Source organism: Mesoplodon bidens (assembly GCF_964165515.1).
Source record: "Mesoplodon bidens genome assembly, chromosome: 17".
Classification (NCBI taxonomy): Eukaryota; Metazoa; Chordata; class Mammalia; order Artiodactyla; family Ziphiidae; genus Mesoplodon; species Mesoplodon bidens.
The window spans coordinates 49,920,439-49,944,403 of NC_138174.1; the positions used below are offsets into that span (position 1 = coordinate 49,920,439).

At 36.3% G+C, this 23,965-nt stretch overlaps 1 protein-coding gene across 13 annotated transcripts in view; it reads right to left on the bottom strand.

Moving 5' to 3' along the window:
* MYCBP2 (MYC binding protein 2) overlaps positions 1–23,965 on the bottom strand; it is a 266,977-nt gene that overhangs the window by 17,242 nt on the left and 225,770 nt on the right. For 11 of the 13 annotated variants that reach the window (XM_081214828.1, XM_081214825.1, XM_081214831.1 and 8 more), the window contains 12 exons: positions 22,371–22,528; positions 20,986–21,185; positions 19,988–20,137; positions 18,542–18,702; positions 17,056–17,212; positions 16,662–16,886; positions 14,311–14,376; positions 12,996–13,235; positions 12,582–12,680; positions 3,221–3,301; positions 1,898–2,164; positions 905–1,188 (listed from right to left, as the gene is read on the bottom strand). In XM_081214828.1, coding sequence (XP_081070954.1) covers positions 905–1,188; positions 1,898–2,164; positions 3,221–3,301; positions 12,582–12,680; positions 12,996–13,235; positions 14,311–14,376; positions 16,662–16,886; positions 17,056–17,212; positions 18,542–18,702; positions 19,988–20,137; positions 20,986–21,185; positions 22,371–22,528 — 2,088 coding nt within the window. The remainder of the gene's footprint in view (positions 1–904; positions 1,189–1,897; positions 2,165–3,220; positions 3,302–12,581; positions 12,681–12,995; positions 13,236–14,310; positions 14,377–16,661; positions 16,887–17,055; positions 17,213–18,541; positions 18,703–19,987; positions 20,138–20,985; positions 21,186–22,370; positions 22,529–23,965) is intronic. The other 2 variants (XM_081214824.1, XM_081214826.1) reach the window with 1 other exon arrangement.

Consider the following 23,965-nt stretch of genomic DNA (forward strand, 5'->3'; position numbering starts at 1 on the left):
AGATGTCATAAAAACTGTCTATTTCTTCATAATTATGCCAATGCAAAGATATTTTACTACTGTTTTAATCTACATTTCTCTGAATACCAGTGAGGTATCTTTTCATTTACTTATTGGCATGTGTAACTTTTCTTCTCTGAAGTGACTACTCTTGGCATTTATTTTTGTATCAGATGTTTGTCTTTTTTTTCCATTGATTTATAGTCATTCTTCTAATATTAGGACTAATAATTCATTGCCTACTATATAAGTGTTAAATATTTCTTTCCAAGTCAGTTGTTTGTATTTTAAAAGTATTGTCTATCAATTAATTTTCACTTTTATGTAGCCAAATCTCTGAGTCTTTTCCCCTGTTACTTTTGGGTTCTGTGTTTTATTTAAGGATGTCTTCCCAAATTGAAGATTACAAAAATATTCTTCTATAATTTGTCCTACTAGAGTGTAAAAACAAAAATATACAAACCTTTAATTGATCTCAAGTTTATTTTGTAATGGTGTGAGGTCCTACAGTTTTTTTTTTTTTCTTTTGCATTTGGGAAGTACTCTAACATCATATACTCAGCAGATTTTCCTTTCCCCACTAATTTTTTTTTTTAATTTAAAAAAATTTTTGGCTGTGCTGCACAGCATGTGGGGATCTTAGTTCCCAGACCAGGGATAGAACCCACGCCCCATGCATTGGAAGGCGGAGTCTTAAACCACTGGACCACCTGGGAAGCCCCTCCTCCCTAATTTGAAAAGATACTTTTATTACACACAGCATTCTCTTTCATACATGGGCCAGTCATTTATGGCTTCTATTTCTGGTAAATAAGCAAATAAGAGGGAATTTGAAAGGTCTGAATTCTTTAAACAGTAGCTTACTCTGTTCTATTTTTGTACCAAAACATATGCAATGACCAACCTGGAATTGAAAATCATTGGAAGGGTAACTGTTGTAACGCCTTTGCCCACGGAGGTACCAGCTGTGCCTGTGATGGTGGTTCCTTTGGCTTTTAGCTGTACTGTGAGTGCTTTGGCAATGCATCCTAGAAACATGTCCAAGATACCTAGCTTATTCCAATCTCCTTTCTCTGTTGAATGAATAATATCACTGATATCTGCTGGGGGGAGGGATTTCACTCCTATAATGCTGGCCAGACGATTAGGGGTAACTTCAGGCAAAACTCGTCTTAGTAAGGAGGTCACCTGGTACGAAAAATAAAAGAATCCTATTTAAAGATTTGGGATTGACATATACACACTGTTATATTTAAAACAGATAACCAACAAGAACCTACTGTATAGCACAGGAAACTCTCCTCAATATTCTATAATCATCTAAATGGGAAAAGAACTTGAAAAAGAATAGATAACGTATATACGTATAACTGAATCACTTTGCTGTATACCTGAAACTAACACAACATTGTTAATCAAGTATACACCAATATAAAATAAAAATTAAAAAAAAAGATCGGTGTTTTAAAGGTTTCATCTTTTTTAATGAGTCTAGCTGATGTTCTATGACTTCAAAAGCTCTGAGAAGGACAGAGAAATGATTTAAACATGATTTAATTTCTCAAGTGGTAACCACCACTCCAGGGCAGCAAGAAAAAAAAACACGTCTCTTACTTGGTCATTATATACATTATATACCTCATGAATAAGATATTCAGTAGCAGAATACGCTCTTATCACAATAACACATTACTAAAATGGAACATATTTTGTTCTTCCATATTCTCATTACAATGAGTCAAAAAGAAAAAACATGGGGTTAAAATACAATCCCAAAACCAAAACATAACAACAAAAAATAACCAAACAAAACCCCCTGATTCTCTTTGCTAGAGTAATTTTTAACCATGCTTCAAGTAACAAAATAAGCCTACAGGTAAGTGGTGTGATCAGTCACCTGTCTCTGGACGCGTGGAGAGGCTGTGTGGAGCAGTGAAAAGAGGTCCTGCAGCAGAGTCAGCTGCTGGGCCAGATACTGCCGGCCCACGTTGGAGCCACTCAAGGCTAACACCATGGAGAGCAGCTCAAAGCAGTAGGCATCGGAGGAGGCATCTTCATCGTTGGGCTGCGAATTGGCATTTTCTTTGCTTGATATGGCATGTTCCCATTCTTCACGAACTCTGGTGGCTTCCATGCGAATAGCCTGGACGATGTGAGCACACACCTATTTGAGGGCAACATAAAGAAAATGTAAAAACATTATTTGTAAGGCCTAGTTGAAAACAAAACAACACAAGAATACTAGTTGATACTCAATTTAATACTCTTCCTCCCGGTTAATTCTCCATCATACCATTCTCTTAACTCATCTTAAAACCAATTAAGGAAAACTAGGCAAACCATGATTAAAAATCTGAGTATTTAAATCAACTAGTATAGAAACAAATTATATACTAGTTACCAATTCCCCTGCCTGTGGTTTAAGACATGAAATGAAAACAAATCACCATATTTAATCACTTCTAAGGCACATTTCCCCCCACACGCTAACATTTCTATTCATAATGTGCTTTATAATTGATGCAATTCATAATTTAATTGGCAGCAAATTTTTTTAGTGATATATAAAATAACAGCACATTTTACAATTGGTAGCTTCTAAGATTCAATAGAATGCTGTTAAAGATAAAGCACACATAAATTTATGTGATTTATTTAAAAGATTGAATGGTGTTGAAAGTTAAAATAATGGCCAACTTAAAACCTAATTCAAAAGTCAATATCTTATTTGACCTCTGAAGGGCTAATTTTGTTACGTAGGCACCCCTAAATGAACCCCCATTATATGAATGATCTAGTGCTACTCCCCCATCTCCTGATAGTTAAACATAATAACACTGGTTTAGTTCACATTATAATTGCTCAGCAAAATAATTTTAAAAAATCAACCAACAAACAAAAAAACAGGGCGGGGGGGAAGGAACACAGGAAATGCAAATGAAATCTGATATAGCTGGGTACTTGACACCAAAATGAAACAAGCTACCTGAAAATGATAAAAACAAAGAGCAGCAAGGTAAGAAAGTTAACATTCATAACCAAATCTTTAAAGTGATGCAGGAATGCCAATATACTCCTTCCTCTCTAGAAAAAGGCAGACACATTCTGCAGGACCTATAAAAGAGTCAGCATGGAAAAGCCTCCATAAATTTTGGAAAATGCTTTACACCCTAAAAACAAACAAACATTGATGAAGACAATGAAATGGCTGTTAACCAACCTGTTTTTGTAGGTTAGTCAGTTTACTCCTGCTGAATATGATTCCAACCATATGTTCTTTCAGGTCAGCATCTGAAGTTGCCTTTATATAGCAAAAAGGAAAAAAAGGAAGCGGGCTCTTTCAATAAAATTTGTATATTTGACATTTTGAAGCATCTTGAGAAATAATTATGCAGGTATTTTTACAAGGTGAATTTATTTTAAATGGAGATCTATAATACTAGGACAAAGGATAAAAAGTTTGAAGAAATCACTGTTGGCTAAGGTGGCTATAAAAAGGGCAAAATTTCTGAATTTAAGAAATCCAGAGAAGTATACTTCATGGATTTCTTTAATCTAGTCAATCTGTGTCAGTTTGATTGAATCTATTTCTGAACTCTGAACATTATTACTTCATATCCTACATTTGGTTATTAGAAGAGCAACTCAGGAAAATGACATTTGGTTAAAAGGAAAGTGTCTTAAGAAAACTCTCTGATAACGGTGGCCTTAAATCAAGCTACTCCAACACCAACAGTAAACAAAGAAGCATATCATAAGAAGAAAAATGAAGGTTGAAGTTTTATGCACTCTCTCAAGTGGTGGATAAATATGCAAACACATAAATACACAATCTTATTTAATCCTCACAAAAACCCCATAAGGTAAGATCTGATGTTTTGGCTGTTTTACAGGTAAGAAAACTGAGGCAAACCACCCTTGTATTAGAATTAAAAATAACTCTTGGTTTCACTTTTCTTAGGATAGAGAAAGCCACAAGAGAATGTCACTCCCACCTTAACTATGAGAAAAGCTGATAATCTACAAAACCATAACTTTTTGGGTGCCCATCAGAGAGCTGAGGTGGGCAATCAGGTGAACTAAAATCTAAAAAGACAAATCCATTTGGTTGGACACTTCAAAATTCTTTCTGTACCTGACAGAACAAGAAAATGAGCAAAGAAATAAAAATCAGCAAGGTTCTTACAGACCTGAACAAAACTACCAGCCACCTGAATTAATCAATATTTATAAAACCTTTCACAAAACAACAGCAGAGTTCATATTCTTTTCCAGTGTACATGGACATTCACTAAACTATACCATACTATGAGCCAGAATTCAGGTCTTAACAGTTTTAAAAGGGATGAAATTATACGGAATTTATATATGTATTTTTACCGTGATAGAATTAAACTAGAAATCAATAATACAAAGCTATCAGGAAATCTCCCAAATATTTAGAAATTAATTACCCAGGGGTCAAGGAAGAAATCAAAATAGAAGTCAGAAAATATTTTAAATTTAATGAAATGAAAAAAACAATGCACTCAAATGTGTGACACTAAAGCACTGCTTAGAAGAAGATTACAGCATTACTTATATGAGAAAAGAAAGGTCTCGAGTCATCATATTAGGACCTTAGGAAACCAGAAAAAGAACGAATCAAATCCAGAGCAATCAGATGGAAAGATATAATAAAAGAAGATACATCACTATAGAGTCTAAGGATAATAAGAGTATATTATGAACAACTTATGCCAATAAATACAGCAACTTAGATGAAATGGGCAAATTACTTGGAAGACACAACTACCAAAGCTCACTCAAAAAGAATGGGTAACTGCAATATCCCTGTATCTACTAAGGAAAGTAAATTTGTAGAATGAATTTTTTTTTTTTTTGCTACTTAAAATACTAGTAGATTATACATTAACAAATGAATTCCTTTTAGATAGAATGGCCTTTTAACTTCTTTCATAATTCACTTTGCTTTTTTGACATACCATACTATTCATTCATTTAAAGTGTACAGTTCAATGGTTTATATATTATACATGCACAAATCAGTGCAACCATCACCACAGTCAATTTTAGAGCATCTTCATCACCCCAAAAAGAAACACTGTGCCATTCATCTATCACGCCTCTAGTTAATCTTCTTTTTTATTAAAGAAAGATAAACTGCATATAAGCAAATACAGCATATCCATTAACATACATAGCAATATATGGATTATTTTACTTAATAAAAGAAAATGAAAAAAGAAAAATACATAAGAAATCCATTCTGATAAAAATTCTCAGCAAACTAGAAACAGAAGGAACCTCCTCAAACTGATTAAGAGCAGTTACAAAAAATCTATGGTGAAAGACTGAATACTTTCTTTTTACGATCTAGGAAAGGAAGACTAATCTCACTACTTTTATTCAACATGGTACTGAAGGTCTTAGCCAGTGCAATAACATAAGATTGGAAAGGAAGAAGTAAAACTGACTTTCTTTGAAGACTACATGATTATCAATGAAGAAAATCCCAAAGATACTACAAAAAAGCTTCCAGAACTAATAAGTGAATTTAAGGGGACCATAGGATATAGGTTTAATACAAAAAGTCAACTGTATCTTTATACACTAGAAATGAATAACTGGAAAGTGAAATTAAAAATATCATTTACAATAGCATCAAAACCATGAAATGTTGAGGGATCAATTTAATAAAATGTGTAAGACAGGTACACAGAACTGAACTATGAAACACTGCTGGCAGAAATTAAAGAAGATCTAAATAAATGGACAGACCTAAATAAATATCATATTCATGGACAGGAAGACTCAATATTAAGATGTCAATTCTCCCCAAACTGACTTAGCACTTTGGTGCAATTCCAATCAATATTCCAGTAGGTTTCTTTTTATTTATTTATTTATTTATCTATCTATCTATCTATCTGTTGGGGAGGAAGAAATTGACAATCTGATTTTAAGCTTTCTATGGAAATGGAAAGGACCTGGAATAGCCAAAACAACTTTGAAAAAGAACTTGGTTGGAATCTTATCTCATGAGTCTCTATAAAGCTACAGTAATCAAGACAGCCTGATGCTGGTGTAAGAATATACGTGTAAATTAATGAAACAGAATAGGGTCCAGAAACAGACCTACACATTTACAGTGAACTGATTATTGATAAAGGATAGACTTTTCATCAAATGGCAGTAGAAGAATTGAACATCTACATGCCAAAAAAATGAACCTCAACCGTTAGCTCATACTGTATAGAAAAACTTGAAATGTATAGAGTTCTAAATAAAAGAACTAAAGTTCTAAGGTTTCTAGAAGAAAACAGGAGAAAATCTTTGTGACCTTAATTAGATAAGACACAAAAATCATGAGTCATTTAAAAAAAATAGATAAATTGGACTTTATCAAAATTAAAAACTACCTCAGGACAGAATAAAGAAAAAAAAAAAAGAGAATTGAGGACAGTCTCAGAGACCTCTGGGACAACATTAAACACACAAACATTCGAATTATAGGGGTCCCAGAAGAAAACAAAAAGAAAGGGACTGAGAAAATATTTGAAGAGATTATAGTTGAAAACTTCCCTAATATGGGAAAGGAAATAGTCAATCAAGTCCAGGAAGCGCAGAGTCCCACATAGGATAAATCCAAGGAGAAACATGCCAAGACACTTATTAATCAAACTATCAAAAATTAAATACAAAGAAAAAATACTGAAAGCAGCAGGGAAAAAAGCAACAAATAACATACAAGGGAATCCCCATAAGCTTAACAGCTGATCTTTCAGCAGAAACTCTGCAAGCCAGAAGGGAGGGGCAGGACATATTTAAAGCGATGAAAGGGAAAAACCTACAACCAAGATTATTCTCCCCAGCAAGGATCTCATTCAGATTCGATGGAGAAATTAAAACCTTTACAGACAAGCAAAAGCTAAGAGAACTCAGCACCACCAAACCAGCTTTACAACAAATGCTAAAGGAACTTCTCTAGGCAGGAAACACAAGAGAAGGAAAAGACCTACAATAACAAACCCAAAACAATTAAGAAAATGGTAATAGGAACATACATATCGATAACTACCTTAAATGTAAATGGATTAAGTGCTCCAACCAAAACATATAGACTGGCTGAATGGATACAAAAATGAGACCGTATATATGCTGTCTACGAGAGACCCATTTCAGACCCAGGGACACATACAGACTGAAAGTGAGGGGATGGAAAAAGATTTTCTCCATGCAAATGGAAATCAAAAGAAAGTTGGAGTAGCAATTCTCATATCAGATATAATTGACTTTAAAATAAACACTATTACAAGAGACAAAGAAGGACACTACACAATGATCAAGGGATCAATCCAATAAGAAGATATAACAACTGTAAATATTTAGGCACCCAACATAGGAGCACCTCAATACATAAGGCAAATGCTAACAGCCATAAAAGGGGAAATCGACAGTAACACAATCATAGTAGGGGACTTTAACACCCCACTTTCACCAACGGACAGATCACCCAAAATGAAAATAAATAAGGAAACACAAGCTTTAAATGATACATTAAACAAAAAGGACTTAATTGATACTTATAGGATATTCCATCTAAAAACAACAGAATACACTTTCTTCTCAATTGCTCATGGACACTCTCCAGGATAGATCATATCTTGGGTCGCAAATCAAGCCTTGGTAAATTTAAGAAAACTGAAATCGTATCAAGTATCTTTTCTGACCACAACGCTATGAAACCAGATACCAATTACAGGAAAAAAGTCTGTGAAAAATACAAACACATGGAGGCTAAACAACACGCTACTAAATAACCAAAAGATCAGTGAAGAAATCAGAGGAAATCAGAAAATACCTAGAAACAAATGACAATGAAAACATGACGACCCAAAACCTATGGGATGCAGCAAAAGCAGTTTAAGAGGGAAGTTTATAGCAATACAATCCTACCTCAAGAAACAAGAAACATCTCAAATAAACAACCTAAACTTACACCTAAAGCAATTAGAGAAAGAAGAACAAAAAAAAAAAACGCCAAAATTAGCAGACGGAAAGAAATCATAAAGATCAGATCAGAAATAAACGAAAAGGAAATGAAGGAAATCATAGCAAAGATCAGTAAAACTAAAAGCTGGTTTTTTCAGAAGATAACCGAAACTGATAAACCATTAGCCAGACTCATCAAGAAAAAAAGGGAGAAAACTCAAATCAATAGAATTGGAAATGAAAAAGAAGTTACGACAGACACCACAGAAATACAAAGGATCATAAGAGATTACTCAAAGCAACTATATGCCAATAAAATGGACAACTTGGAAGAAATGGACAAATTCTTAGAAAAGTGCAACCTTCCAAGACTGAACCAGGAAGAAATAGAAAACATAAACAGACCAATCACAAGCACTGAAATTGAAACTGTGATTAAAAGTCTTCCAACAAACAAAAGCCCAGGACCAGATGGCTTCTTCACAGGCGAATTCTATCAAACATGTAGAGAAGAGCTAACATCTATCCTTCTCAAACTCTTCCAAAATATAGCAGAGGGAGGAACACTCCCAAACTCATTCTACATGGCCACCATCATCCTGATACCAAAACCGGACAAAGATGTCACAAAATAAGAAAACTACAGGCCATTATCACTGATGCACATAGATGCAAAAGTCCTCAACAAAATACTAGCAAACAGAATCCAACAGCATCTTAAAAGGATCATACATCATGACCAAGTGGGGTCCATCCCAGGGATGCAAGGATTCTGCAATATACGCAAATCAATCAATGTGATACACCATATCAGCCAGCTGAAGGATAAAAACCATATGATCATCTCAATAGATGCAGAGAAAGCTTTTGACAAAATTCAACACCTATTTATGATAAAAACCCTCCAGAAAGTAGGCATAGAGGGAACTTACCTCAACATAATAAAGGCCATATATGACAAACCCACAGCCAACATCGTTCTCAATGGTGAAAAACTAAAACCATTTCCACTAAGATCAGGAACAAGACAAGGTGGCCCACTCTCACCACTATTATTCAACAGAGCTTTGGAAGTTTTAGCTACAGCAATCAGAGACAAAAAAGAAATAAAAGGAATCGAAATCGGAAAAGAAGAAAAACCGTCACTATTTGCAGATGACATGATACTATACATAAAGAATCCTAAAGATGTTACCAGAAAACTACTAGAGCTAATCAATGAATTTGGTAAAGTAACAGGATACAAAATTAATGCACAGAATTCTCTTGCATTCCTACACACTAAGGATGAAAAATCTGAAAGAGAAATTAAGGAAACACTCCCATTTACCACTACAACGAAAAGAATGACAATACCTAGGAATAAACCTATCTAAGGAGACAAAAGACTTGTATGCTGAAAACTATAAGACACTGATGAAAGAAATTAAAGAGGACACCAACAGATGGAGAGATATACCATGTTCTTGGACTGGAAGAATCAACATTGTGAAAATGACTATACTACCCAAAGCAATCCACAGATTCAATGCAATTCCTATCAAACTACCAACGGAATTTTTCACAGAACTAGAACAAAAAATTTCACTATTTGTATGGAAACACAAAAGACCCCGAATAGCCAAAGCAATCTTGAGAAAGAAAAACGGAGCTGGAGGAATCAGGCTCCCAGACTTCAGACTATACTACAAAGCTACAGTAATCAAGACAGTATGGTACTGGCACAAAAACAGAAATATAGATCAATGGAAGAGGACAGAAAGCCCAGAGGTAAACTCACGCACATATGGTCACCTTACCTTTGATAAAGGAGGCAAGAATATAAAATGGAGAAAAGACAGCCTCTTCAATAAGTGGTGCTGGTAAAACAGGACAGCTACAGGTACAAGAATGAAATTAGAACACTCCCTAACACCATACACAAAAATAAACTCAAAATGGATTTAAGATCTAAATGTAAGGCCAGACACTATAAAACTCTTAGAGGAAAACATATGCAGGACAGTCTTAGGACATAAATCACAGCAAGATCCTTGTTGACCCACCTCCTAGAGTAATGGAAATAGAAACAAAAATAAACAAATGGGACCTAATGAAACTTAAAAGCTTTTGCACAGCAAAGGAAACCATAAGCAAGATGAAAAGATGGCCCTCAGAATGGGAGAAGATATTTGCAAACAAAGCAAGTGACAAAGGATTAATCTCCAAAATTTACAAGCAGCTCATGCAGGTCAATATCAAAAAAAAAAAAAAAATCCCAGTCCAAAAATGGGCAGAAGACCTAAACAGACATTTCTCCAAAGGACATATAGATTGCCAACAAACACATGAAATTGAGTTATTTGTAGTGAGGTGGATGGACCCAGAGACAGTCATACAGAGGGAAGTCAGTCATAAAGAGAAAAACAAATAGTGTATGCTAACACATATATATGGAATCTAAAAAAAAAAAAAAAAAAAAAGTGGTTCTGAAGAGCCTAGCGGCAGGACAGGAATAAAGACACAGACGTAGAGAATGGACTTTAGGACACGGGGAGGGGGAAGGGTAAGCTGGGAAGATGTGAGAGAGTGGCATGGACATATACACACTACCAAATGTAAAACAGATAGCTAGTGGGAAGCAGCCGCAGAGCACAGGGAGATCGACTCCGTACTTTGTGACCACCTAGAGGGGTGGGATAGGGAGGGTGGGAGGGAGATGCAAGAGGGAGGAGATATGGGGATATATGTATACGTATAGCTGATTCACTTTGTTATACAGCAGAAACTAACACACCATTGTAAAGCAATTATACTCCAATAAAGATGTTATAAAAAAAGACCATATTAAAAAAAATAATAAAAAAATAAAAAGGCTACTTTCTGCAGGGTTCCATTAAATAACACCTGGGAAAAGGCAACATTATAGGGGCAGAAAATATCTCCGTGGTTGCCAGGGGCTAGGAATGAGATGAGGGGATTGAATGCAAAGGAACAACTGGGAAATTCTGGGAGAGATGTGTTTTAAAACTTGCTTGTAATGATTTCACCACTGTATACATTGGTCAAAATTTGAAACGATGCAGTTTAAAAAGATGAATTTTTTGTATGTAAATTTTACTTCAAAAACCTGACTAATATAAAATGATTCCCTTAGAAGTTATGTTATCTCACCGCCATCGAACCACTAGCATAACCTTTCCTATTCAATCTTAATGCCTCAGCATACACTCTCCTAGAGTTAGGCCAGCCTCTTCAAGGCGCCCTTGCTCCCATCCTATTAATCTGACTTTCATCCATTCTCTTTCAGGTCTAACTCAAAGTCTAATATCCCCCAAGAAGCCTTCTCTGACCACTCCAGGGCACAAACAATAACCTCAGTGTACTCTGAAATCCTGACATGCAACTGATGTGCAGTTTTCCACACATTCAATAAGTAGATTATACACTGTAGAGTATTCCTGTTGATCTGTTTTTGGGAGGGAGCGGATGGACTGTTCACATCTAAGAACAGAAGGTGAGCTTTTTCAGGGCTTGTTACCAGCTTGTAAGGTTATTTAGCAAAGAACTGACAGTTGTTAAAATTCAGCTGATTGAACGAGTCGTTACTCAGTCTTGCAGTCGTGCAAATGTCTCCTAAAGATGCTGAAAAAAATTACCAGAGTTTATGAAATCCCTTTTTTTTTTTTTTTTTTTTTTTTTACAGAACCCAAACAAAAAAATGTGGATGATTTAGATGCTACTGTATCAGAAGGCACAGGGTCAGCCAAGGTAAGTCCTTGAAATTATCTTTCAAAGGGCTGTCAAGTTGATTATTTACAGCATCTAAAGACACAAGAATATGAAGACTAGTCAGGGTTGACCTCTCTTTTTGAAAATGGATGAGGCTCTCCTCTTAGATATAGTGCTTTAGTTTAGACCAGATAAGGTAGGCAAATGCATTTTAGAAGAAATTTTAAGAACAGTATAAAGAACAGGTTATTCCAATAAAAATTTACTGAACACATGTGTGTTTATGCCATGGTGGATATAAAGACAAACCAGACATGTACTTGGTCTTAAAGAAGGTATAATTAAGTAGAAGATATAAAACATGAATACAAATAAACCTAACGAGAGAGAAACCAAGAGGAGACACAGAAATTACTATGAAGCCTAGCAGAGGACATACTACTTTGTGGCTTCTCCGCGACCTTCTTTATGGTTTCCCCTGAACCATCACAAAGGAGGCTCATGGAGAAGACAGTATTTTTGAGCTGAACCGTGAAGGACAGAGAAGATGGTGGAAGGTGCACAGCACAGTCAATGACGAAGCTGATTTTACAAGTGCAAACATTGAAACACAACAGCCCCAAGGTTTAGAGCAAATTTTGTTGTTACTTAAAATACCAGCTAGATCGTACACGAACAAAAAGTGAATATCTTCTGGTAGTTCCTTCATCTTCTTTCTAAGTAGAGTAAAAACTATTAACTTTAGTTTTAGTTAAAGATACAGAAACTAGTATCCCATATACATTAAAATACACGGCAATACATGGATTATTTCAGTGAACAAAAGTAACAAAGTGAAAAAGGGAAAGAAATATTTTTAGAATATAAATAAATACATTGTATACTTTTTCTTCTCCTTCAGGTGATGACAAGAGTGCTTTTTCCTCTTGTTCTGGTGTGGGTTCAGCATCTCCAGAGATGAGCTTTCCAAATACCTGGTGGAGAAGAGAAGGAGGTGAGAACAACTCAATGGCAGAACCTCCTCGGGAAGGCTAGAGGAGTCAGTAGCTGGCTCTGTGGTCTTTATGCTACTAGGCTATTCCTACTGCACACCTCTACTCTTCAGGAGATGAACGCAAAGTGAAATACAAGAATTCAGGGCTTTGAGAAGAAAAAAAACGGGCCACGTTTGTAGCCAGCAATCTCTAACAAGCTTTCCAAAATATTTTGTTAACCTTTGATATTACTGTTGAAGTGGTATATTATTTCAATTTATCCTGTGCTAGAAAATGTGTAGTAAGGACACTCACTTGTGATGTAATAAGTCTGAACACTCGTAGAGTCTCAGCTTCACAGTTCCTTTGCTGGGCCACACTGGCTGAAATCTGGCCAGCAATTTTTGTGCTTTCGCCATCCTTCCAGCCCAGAACCTTAACTTGTCGAACTCTCAGTGTATTTTCTGGGCCCTTTAATTCAATTTTGATGATGTGATTATCCCCTCCTGGAAGTTCACTTGTTACCCAACCAATGTGCCTGGAATCCAGATCAACCTAGGAGAGAAGAAAAGGGATAGAAACCTGACACAGGTGTACTACTGTTTTATCACTGTCCTAGACTTTGTATTAATAACAGCAAGCTCAAATAACAAATAATTGTACCCACAGAAAAGCTTATTAGATTATTTCACACTGATTATCTTATTTAAACCTTGTGAGGATAATACTCTAGTAGCTACAGATGAAGAAAGTGAGGTTAATTAACACAGATGGCAGACATCTAGTAAGTGATGGAGTTGAGAATTAAAATGCAGGTCTGCTTACTATATGGCTTCCGAGCACAAGTTATGTAAGTGAAACCCCTGCAAACAATTTACATGACTGTACCTACACTGACTGTAATGAAGTCCTGTTTTGTGCATCTTCACATGAAAGCACATTTAAAGCAAGGATTTTTGCTGTGCAGTTAGTTATTTAATATATTTTACTTTTGAAGAAAAATTATATAATATGTAAATTCACACTGGTCATTACTTATTTCAGTATATTTCATTGAGAATACAACTTTTTTTCAAGGATTAAATTCCAGTGTACTGTAAAATGGTTTTTGACACTATTCACTCACAAGTAAGTGAGTTTATACAGAATCTCGGTCACATGCCCAAATAGAACTTAACTTGTTTCTAGAGTTGGTTTGTAAATTGACTTTCAACCTGGATACAGTGGCAGTGTTGTAACTGAAAGATTTTCAAGCTACACGACAACAACCTACATTTCAACCTGAAGTGTGGGTGAATCAAGGTGACAGTTGTGAAGCAGATCTATGATGAATTTTAAGGCACCCTGAGTCTCCGCAGGGGAGCAGGAGTCAGGGTAGAGGGCTATAGCACGGTGTACCTGCTCATCACTAGGGAGATTCAGGGAAATAATGGGTAAGATGTTTAGAACAGAGATGGTTTTAACTATTCCTATACATGGACCATTTGCCAATTTAGTGTTTTGTAAATAGACAATTTCCTATAATACTTGTACTTGGGTGGCTTGCCAAAAGTAGAACTCAACAGTGGAGACTGAGAAGAAAAAATTTCTCCCCGGGCAGTAAAACATTTAATGACAAAGTTTTAATTACCTGCTTTATTCTGCACAAATCTTCTACTGCTTTGCCAGTTAAGAAGGTCATCGAGGTAACTTTATTCTAAAATAAACAATTCAAAATAGTTACTATGCCATGTGACTGGCTCCAGAACTGACAGTGATTTCTTACAGCCTATCAATATAACATCAACTCTTCTGCCTGTCTTTTACGATCCTTCCGAACTGACTTCATTCCATCTGTCCAACCAACGACAGTTCCTACAACTCCAGTCTTCTTATTCTCACAAACTCCATCTTGAATCTCACGTTTCAGCCCTTCTCTATGGGCTCTGAGAGAGGAGGTTGGCATTCCCTCTTTTCATCCAAAGTCTAATCATTTAAATTCTATCTTTCTCATGAAGCCTTTCAGCAACTTGCCTTGCTACTCATGTGCCATTTTTATCACATTATTCTCATTGTTTCCGGCTGTAAAAAGGAGGAAGACAGGTAGCTTAGGCAACAAATACTTGTGAGTATCATGATAGACCCACATGGCCTTAGGGACTTGGAGAAGGATATATGAGAGGGATGGGTTCTATCCCCTCGAGATCCTTGTCAAACTAGGGAAGGAACATTAACACACAAAGTAAAATATCAAAAGAAATTCAATACCTTTAAGTACTGAAAAGAGTCACACTGGTACTAGAGCCAGAGACCTTAAGTTTGAGTAAGTTTTATGCCAAGCACATCAAGAAAGAGACTGACATACTAATTCCTTGGAGAGCTGCATACTTTAAGTGCTATAGGCTGATGCAATTCAAATCAACAAGTGCTGTGTTTAAGGCAGTGTGATGGGCAGGCTGCAGGGACACAGAGGTATGTAAGTCCTAATGATGCATATAAATCAGAGGAGGTTTCCTAAAAGAAAAGCTGATGTCAGCATACATACTGAGGCTTTTAAAAATGAATATTATCATGATTATCTCTCATAAAAGACAAAAATGTCAAATTGAGTGCAACCACTGTTTAGAGGCAAAAGTGTGTCCTAGCTTACAACATGCATCGAAGATAACACTGTACTGAGCAGTGAGTTCCTGACAGAAAAATGTTTTGATTTGTTATACTTGACTTTCAAGTAAGATAAAGTAGTTGTACCAACTGAACTGTTGGGTCTCAAGAGGAGGTAAGCTAGTGATATATTAGCTAAGCCTTTATTCCTTATTCAATCTGAGCTGATGGACAGAAGCTGGGGTGACCGTGGACGGCAAGGAGTGCTCTGACTGCACACTGAACTTCTGTGGTTGGCGTGCTCCAGACAGGAGACCCACACCCGTCACTTTGGCTGTCCCTGGGAAAGGAAATACACAAATGGGATCAGAGCAGCTTGGCAATGGCCCAAGGGGACTTATTAATACTGTATCTGCTAGCAAGCCACTTCCATTCAGAGGGAAAAAAATACCAAGAAGTATTCTTCCCCAGGAATGGGGTAAAAGCGTGGGAGTTTTGTAGTTGGTGCTACTTTTTTCTCCGCTCTGAACACTCAAGGAAATAGGATGCTTTTTCCTCTTCAGTGCTTTTTGTAGAAGAGTGCTCAATTCAGTGGAAACATGTAGACAGGCTAGAGCTAGGGAGAACATAAAGTATGATTACTTAGGTTAGTCCAGGAACCTCCCCCAATTCCCTCATGATGGCCGGGGGTGAGGATTAAAAACTGAAAGCTAGGGCTTCCCTGGTGACGCAGTGGTTGAGAGTCCGCCTGTCGATGCAAGGGACACGGCTTTGTGCCCAGGTCTGGGAGGATCCCACGTGCCACGGAGCGGCTGGGCCCGTGGGCCGTGGCCGCTGGGCCTGCGTGTCCGGAGCCTGTGCTCCGCAACGGAAGAGGCCACAGCGGTGAGAGGCCCGCGTATCCCCCCCGCCAAAAAACTGAAAGCTAATTACACTATCAGTCAAAGTGTATTAAGTGCCATCAGAGTAATATAAAAAAGAACCCAGAGGAGAGAAAGGGTAATTTTTATAGATGAGGTACTGGGAGAGGATTTGTCTATCAGGTCTTAGATTTGGGAAGGATATGAAAAGCAGAGTTTAAGGAGAGGACTTCCAGGCCAAAGAAATAGCCTGAACAGGGGGCATGGAGGTAAAAAATCATGGAATGGATATTTATATTGCTTAGCTATAGCCATGGTATATTTGTAATCAGACCTTTTCTTAGAATTGGTATTCCACAGTGCTCCCAGTCATATTCATCTATTTTTAGATGTAAGATTTATTTTAGAACTATAAAAATATAGTTTGGTTGGTGAATTCCAGATGAAAATCTCTTTGCTAAAACTCAGAAATGAGACTGCATGATAAATTAAGGTCTGAAAAGAGCTAACGAACCACAAATTAAGTTTCCTTTCTTACCCCAAGATCTCGGGAATTGTCCACATGAACAGATACATAGCGGGCATTGATTCCTTTCACACAGTTGATGGTGACGTTCTTAGTTTTGTTTTTATCCTCATCTCCTGATTCCCAGAAGGTTTCTGTGGAACCATCTGTCAAACTGCCAATCATGGCAGGTCGGCTAGAAGTTTTTATGTCAACAATGCTGGTTAGGTCCTTTAAGCACATTACAATGCATAATTCCTACCAGAAACAAATATACATAATTATAACACTCAAATGGACATCTCCCATGATAATAAAACGAACAGACATGAGACAAGAAATAACAGTAAGAGTCAAATTATTTAGAAGTAATTTTCAGTTTCTCCTTCAATACATCGTTGAGTAGTAACAATGCTAAGTAACTGACCTGACTCATAGCTTCAAAGCCAGACTGTATGCTGATGCTGAAACTCTCTTCACTGTCTCCATCATCTGATTTTGACAAAATATTGTTAATGTGATGAAAGACGTTGCTCTGATGGAGGAACTGGTGATCAGATTGCTTGAATTTCAGACTCCAGCATCTAAAAAGGCAAAAGTAATACATTAAAAAATTCTTTTTCGGGAATCTCTAAGGAATTCCTGGAAAAAAGCACTCTGTAGCTAATATTTCAAGAAATCTTAATGCTCTAGGTACAAAAAATACAAATTTTAAAAATTCAAGAAACAAAATTATTTCTACTGGCTTTTTTTTTTTTTTTTTTTTGCGGTACGCGGGCCTCTCACTGTTGTGGCCTCTCCCGTTGCGGAGCACAGGTTCCAGATGCGCAGGCTCAGCGGCCATGGCTCACAGGCCCAGCCACTCCGTGGCATGAGGGATCTTCCCGGACCAGGGCACGAACCCGCGTCCCCTGCATCGGCAGGCAGACTCTCAACCACTGCGCCACCAGAGAAGCCTTCTACTGGCTTTTATTCATTCTATTTTGTGTGTGTGTGTGTGTGTGTGTGTGTGTGTGTGTGTGTGTGTGTGTGTGTGTGTGTGTGTGTGTGTGTGAGAAATAAAGGTCATTCTTTCGAACAATATAAATTCTAAGGAAAGTTCACCCGTTTTCAAACTGGATACATGAAGGTCAAGGTTACAGAAGCAAAAAAGGTAATAAATCAGTTTTGTAGACAAGTGTTACCCCAACGATAAAAGCCTCTTAAATGTATGTCTTACAATTCTGTACTAATCCATCATAGTATAACACACTTTGTACTTCAAAAATCTTGTGAGGAGGAAACAAAATCTCCTCTCTGCTGGTCTTATCGTTAGGGATGTGGGTAGCCAAAATCACTCCTTCAACCTATTTCTTATAAAAATCAGTGGAGGATTTATTTATATGTGTAGTCTAGTACATGGCTCTAATGACAAGGTCCACAATGTAAAAGTAATGTTGAATCTCAGCAGGTCTGGACTTAAAAGGAGGCGATGCTCTTCAATGTAGTTTTAGGATTGGCTGCATATGACTAGGCTCTGTTTCTCTTGATATTCTTTTCAATTCAAAATCCTATTTTGATTTCTGTTTTTGAGATTTCATTCCCTCTCCCTTTTTGTGACATTTAAGACTCTACTGTTGAGTAGCACTGACGTGATTTCGGGTAGAAGAGAGGGGAAAGTGAGGAAGACTGTTACAGACTGTGATAATTTAGAGGACTAAGTAGTATATTACCCATGTTTTACAGAGGGGCCAACAGGCATGAACTAAGAAGAAGGACAATTCTAAATTATGACAGTCATGAGGGAACCATTCACATAATGCAGGTATTCTTTCTATCTTACTATTTAAAGAGGTCTTTCAAGCATTTTGTGCTTTGACTACTCCACAAAATCCCTTTTCCAGGGTACCTACAATACTTAGATATAAGATTACCTCAGGGCCATTTGCTGTAATGAACTGCCGCTGGGGAGAGACATCATAAGATCAGAGATCGTTTGAAGCAAGCGGTGAAATGTATGTGGTAAAGGATGAGCAGCTTCCCCTGCGATCACTATATCTGAGAGTGGATGTTCACATACTCTTGTATCTTTCTCCTAAGACAGAAATTGAAAACAAGTTGATCCATTTGTCTGCTGGAAGGAGTTTTCCCCACACAAAAAAATGTATACTTTAAGGATACTCATGTAACAGAAACGTAAACAAAATCAAACCATACCCAAGGCATCCGTTAAGATTAACTATTTATGTTTGTATTATTTTAAGGGAAAAAGTGATAAGGTCACCTATAAATAAAATCACCAAACAAATAAATGCCACATGTGAGTATCAATTCCAGTGTACTCACTAGTCTACTAGCAGAAATGAGCCGTTCCCTTCAGTTGAGCCTCACCCAAATTGCTGACCCACAGAGCTGTAAGCCAATAAGCAAGCGTTTTCATCCCCTGGGTTCTGGGGAGGTTTGTTACACAGGAATAGACAGCTCTTGTGAATGCGTGATAATCTCACACTGTAATTGTGGATTTTTTTTTCTGTTTTTCCTTGCAGCTCTGCTGATTTTTACTTCTTTAAAGGCTATATTATTAACTACAAACCTACGCTAACTACACGGAGCTACTCTTACCATTTTGTAGAAAGCCTCTTTATCCCTAGTGATAATTATGTCTTGAAGTCTGTTTTTTTCTGATGTTCAACTAGCTAATTTTGGTTTGAATTTACCCAGTATATCTTCTTCTACTTTTAATCTTCTTCTATCCTTATGTTTTAGATGTGATGCTTATAAACTGTATCTAGCTTTTGTTTTTTTCTGCCTATTCTGACAGTCTTTTAAATGGAGGATTTAGTCCTCTACTTTTTTATTCTAGAAATAGAAATGAGGCCCACAAGTCACAGCTACAGAGGTGGAAATGGGGCTGGAATCCAGGCTTCCAGGGTCCAAGTTCAATGCTTTTCCATGATACAGGCTGCCTCCTATGAAATACAAGTCCCTTCTAGCCAAAGACTTTTGAATTTCATGTCCCTACACAGTATCATTTTCACGCTCTGTACCTTACAGTAATGTTGTAAAGTAGACTGATCTTCTCTGTAATAATGTTGCCCTGTTTATCTGTCTTATACTGCACTGTGATAGTGTTTATCTTGCAGCTGATTGCTTCGAGACAGTGATGGCTAGTGAGAAATCAGAACTGACTGACAGCGTTTTTGGAGACAGAAGACTTTCACTCAGCATAGTTAATATGTTGCTCATAGCACTGAAATTTTATTCCTGTCTTTAGGTTATATAATCTGTGAACGACCTCATGAAAATTACTGCACTATCTGAAAGTAGTTCTACTCTTCTATAAAAATATGGACAATTAAAAAACCAAGAACCTCACTTACTTGTTCTGCATTTTCTTTGTTTGTTTTATTTTCCTCATCCTCTTCTTCTTCTGGTTCCACTGGAGCAGGAGTCAGTGATGCCACAAAATGCCACAGAATATCATGGAGAGAAGTTGTTTGGATGACATTACACAGAAGCCAGTTGAAAGCCTGAATAAATGATGGTTAAATAAGTCCAAGATAAAAAGAAAATATATGAGTGAACATAGCAGGACTTCTCTTATTCAGAAACAAAGAAACTTCCTGGACTAAGTCTTTTAAGGAAAGATACTAGGAGGTCTGATCTTCATTTCACTGAAAGTACACTGAACTTACACAGTCAATAATTTTGGGCCTAATTAAAAAATTAATAGTAATAGGGAAAATAATACTTATGAAATACAATACCAAAATACTCTCCCAAAATACTTTTTATTTCAAAAATTTGTCTTCATATTAATTTACCCATGCACATTTTTTTTCCAACTTGCATTCAGGATCAACACGGAATGTTTCTTAAGTTCTACACAAGCTACCATTTACTTAAATATACTCATATTGCTCCCACTGATGAAATGGCAGGTTACCTCCTACCCATGATAAAGAAAAAAAATTTATTATATACAAGTCTATGATATATAGCAATCCATTTCCAGAGACTCAGATAAGTTATTACTGTTAAATTTACAACTCAAAAGCTCACTTTTCATCCCCTTTGCAGGATTATTCTAACTGAAAAGACTCTGTGATTACAAAAAGCTTTTTTAAAAAGATATTATCAGGATTCAAATAATGAAGCAATGCAGAAATAAAGTTTTTTAGAGCACTTAACTATGAAACTCTAAATTCATTTATATTCATAAACTTGAGTTTAATTTTGTTGTGAACATGATATTTTCTATTCACTTAAGTCTCTTAATTTGTCACAATTTGTTTGGTAGAAAAGTGACATCATTAAATAGAATCATCACATGAACTGTATGATGAATGAATCAATAATCCTATTAATGTATTCTTACCTCCATAGCAAAAACTCGACAAGCAGATTTCCTTAAGGCCTGTTTCATTGCTATTTCAAGACCTTCCAGATCATGATGCTGTATAACAAAGGCTAAAACTGGCCACTGGAAATTTCGTTCTCCTTTGGAAAGAGAGCTGTGGGCTGAGATTAGCCGGGAAAGCTCAGGAGATGGATGTCTCAAGAGGGAAGAACCAACTTCTATTTAAAGGAAAAAAAAAAAAAAAGAAAATTATTAACTTTTATAGGTAATACATATGATTAATGTATTTAAGAAGATATTAATGAATAGTATCTAGCTTATTCACTTTAGAGTCTTTGCGGTTTTTTTGTTTTTATTTTTGCAGGTCTGAATCTAAAGTTCATGCTTTCTAAAACACTAAACACGAAGTGATTTATTTTCTCCCTAAATGGAATCTACATCTTATCCCCATCATTTTCTACAGGACTGCTTTATAACAAATGGTACCTCAATAAGAGCTCAGAAATACTTGTTGAATGAACCTATAAATCATTAATACTTGATTTATCCTCAATATTTTCCTTGAAGATCTTCAATAAGATACATAATTATTTACCTATAAATATTAGGTCAGATCTTCATTTAGTAAGTGGTCGGCCTAATAAATCATTAACACATTATCCTTTTTTTCCTTGGGTTTCTTTATTCTTGAGACAGAATCAATCAGCCCCAGTTTGAGACTGTTGATACCAACTGGTCCAGATTATCTAACATTTTTACTGATTAAGAGCTAGCCATATCCCCAGTTTTTATTATCTATTTGAGTGGTAGTAGCTACAGGAGTTATAAGCTTCTATTGCGAGTGGGAAGATCACTGTGAAAGTGTTAAGTCACTGGACCTGCTGGTTCACTGAAGCTTAGTGGAAGGGAGACTGGTAGCAATATTTGGCTTAGACATCTAACAAGTAATGTACTTTAAAGGTCAATTTATTCTTAAATAACACTGGATGATCTCTGGGTGTCTCTTCCAACTGAGATGTGCAATTTAGAGAGGCACATTTATGGCTAAGTCACATAAAAGGAATGTCTACCACAATTTAAAATTAATCCATTTCTCTGCCTTCAAAAATTCAATTTTAGGGCTTCCCTGGTGGTGCAGTGGTTGAGAGTCTGCCTGCCGATGCAGGGGACACGGGTTCTTGCCCTGGTCTGGGAAGATCCCACATGCCGCGGAGCGGCTGGGCCCCTGAGCCATGGCTGCTGAGCCTGCACGTCCGGAGCCTGTGCTCCGCAACAGGAGGGGCCACAGCAGTGAGAGGCCCGCGTACCAGAAAAAAAAAAAAAAAAAAAAAAATTAGATTAAAACAATATCTACAAATAAAACCATTTGGATCACTCAATCTTCTCTTTTATTTTATACTTACCAGTGTCTCCACTGTTAACTCTTCTTCTAGGAATGGCTTTAACCCGTGCAGGTAAAATGGAGTGCTGTTTATCATATTCAGAAGCAACAACTGAGTATGACCTTTGGAAGACAGTCCTCTTGGCAAGATCAGTATCAGTTATGGGACTGGTTTCCAAACTGCAGACAGAACAAGGTGACAGATAAAAACTCAAGAGAAAAAAAGTGAATGACGGGACAACTATGTTTATTTAGTTTTTAATAGTGTAGTCAAATACGGGAACCCGTATTTCATGTGGAAGAATACAAATTCAAAGCCAACTTGACAATCTCTCTTTAAATCACAATTTGATCTTTCCAAATGTAGCCACATTTTGACTGATTTCAGAACTGCATCTTAAAACTTTCAGTTTTCTTAAATCTACTTTGCATTTCAAATAAAAAAGAAGAAAAGGCTTCAAATGTTCTAAGCTCCTTTCAGAATCAAAAGCACCGTGGTGGAAGACGTGTGTCATGATATTCAGGAAAATCAGGCAGATATATTCATAACAGCACTGAATAGAAAGAAAAAGGATATGTACATACAGAGACCTAATAAAATGGAAAGTGAAAGGACGCAATTTTCCTTTGGTGCTGAGTGTTCTGTGAGGTTTCTCATTCTTTGGGGGTGCTGCCCAAAGCCCTATCCAGAGCATGGCTGCACCAAAGTGTACTGACAGGTGACAAACTGAATTCCAGTGTCAGTTATATTATACTTACATCCATATGAGAACTCAATGGTTTTCATGTGGGCTTTAGGAAACCAACAATTTTCTATTTACTATAGCGGCATTAAAAAGCACTTGAAAAAGTATTAAGATGGTTATATAATTTCCTTTATTGAGACATTTTATAAAAAAAGAGAAATACCGTTCTTTACTTTCTAAGGCAAATTTATAAACTATTCTTTTCATGTATTCTTTTCTCTGTCACCTCATTCCATATTGGGCTATTTTTGCTCTCACCCTGAGTTCTAGAGTTGTTTCTTTTCCATCGTTCAAGCCAGGTTAAAAATCCTATGTCCCTCAGTAAAGCTTATATACTTTCTAGTAAGTGGCTAACTCCCTGGCCATTTTCTTTCCTCACTACCTAAGTGTGTGCACATTCTTGTTTGAACAGATGATAAATGTTACTTCTTTAATTATAAATGTTAAATTTAATTATATTAAATTTAATTAAATATATTTAATCAATTATTATTATATTATATATTATTATAATATATAATATATTATATATAATTATATAATATATATAATATTAATATTAATTAATATAATTAATATAATTAAATTAATTATAAATTATATTAAACATTTAATTATAAATGTTATAAATGTTAACTCTTTAATTTGACTCTTTAATCATTTAGTTAATGATGATAACTAACTGGGGTAAAGGTGCCTGGATGTCAGTTTCCACTGTTTGGCTCCAGAATGACCAGAATATAGGGATATGTTAATTTAATTCACTTTATATATGGTGTTACTATAAAGCACAAGACACCTTTTCTGCTTTTAGAGGAAGTTTACCTATCAACGTAAAAAATTGCTGTACAACCTAAAAAATAGTGACTTG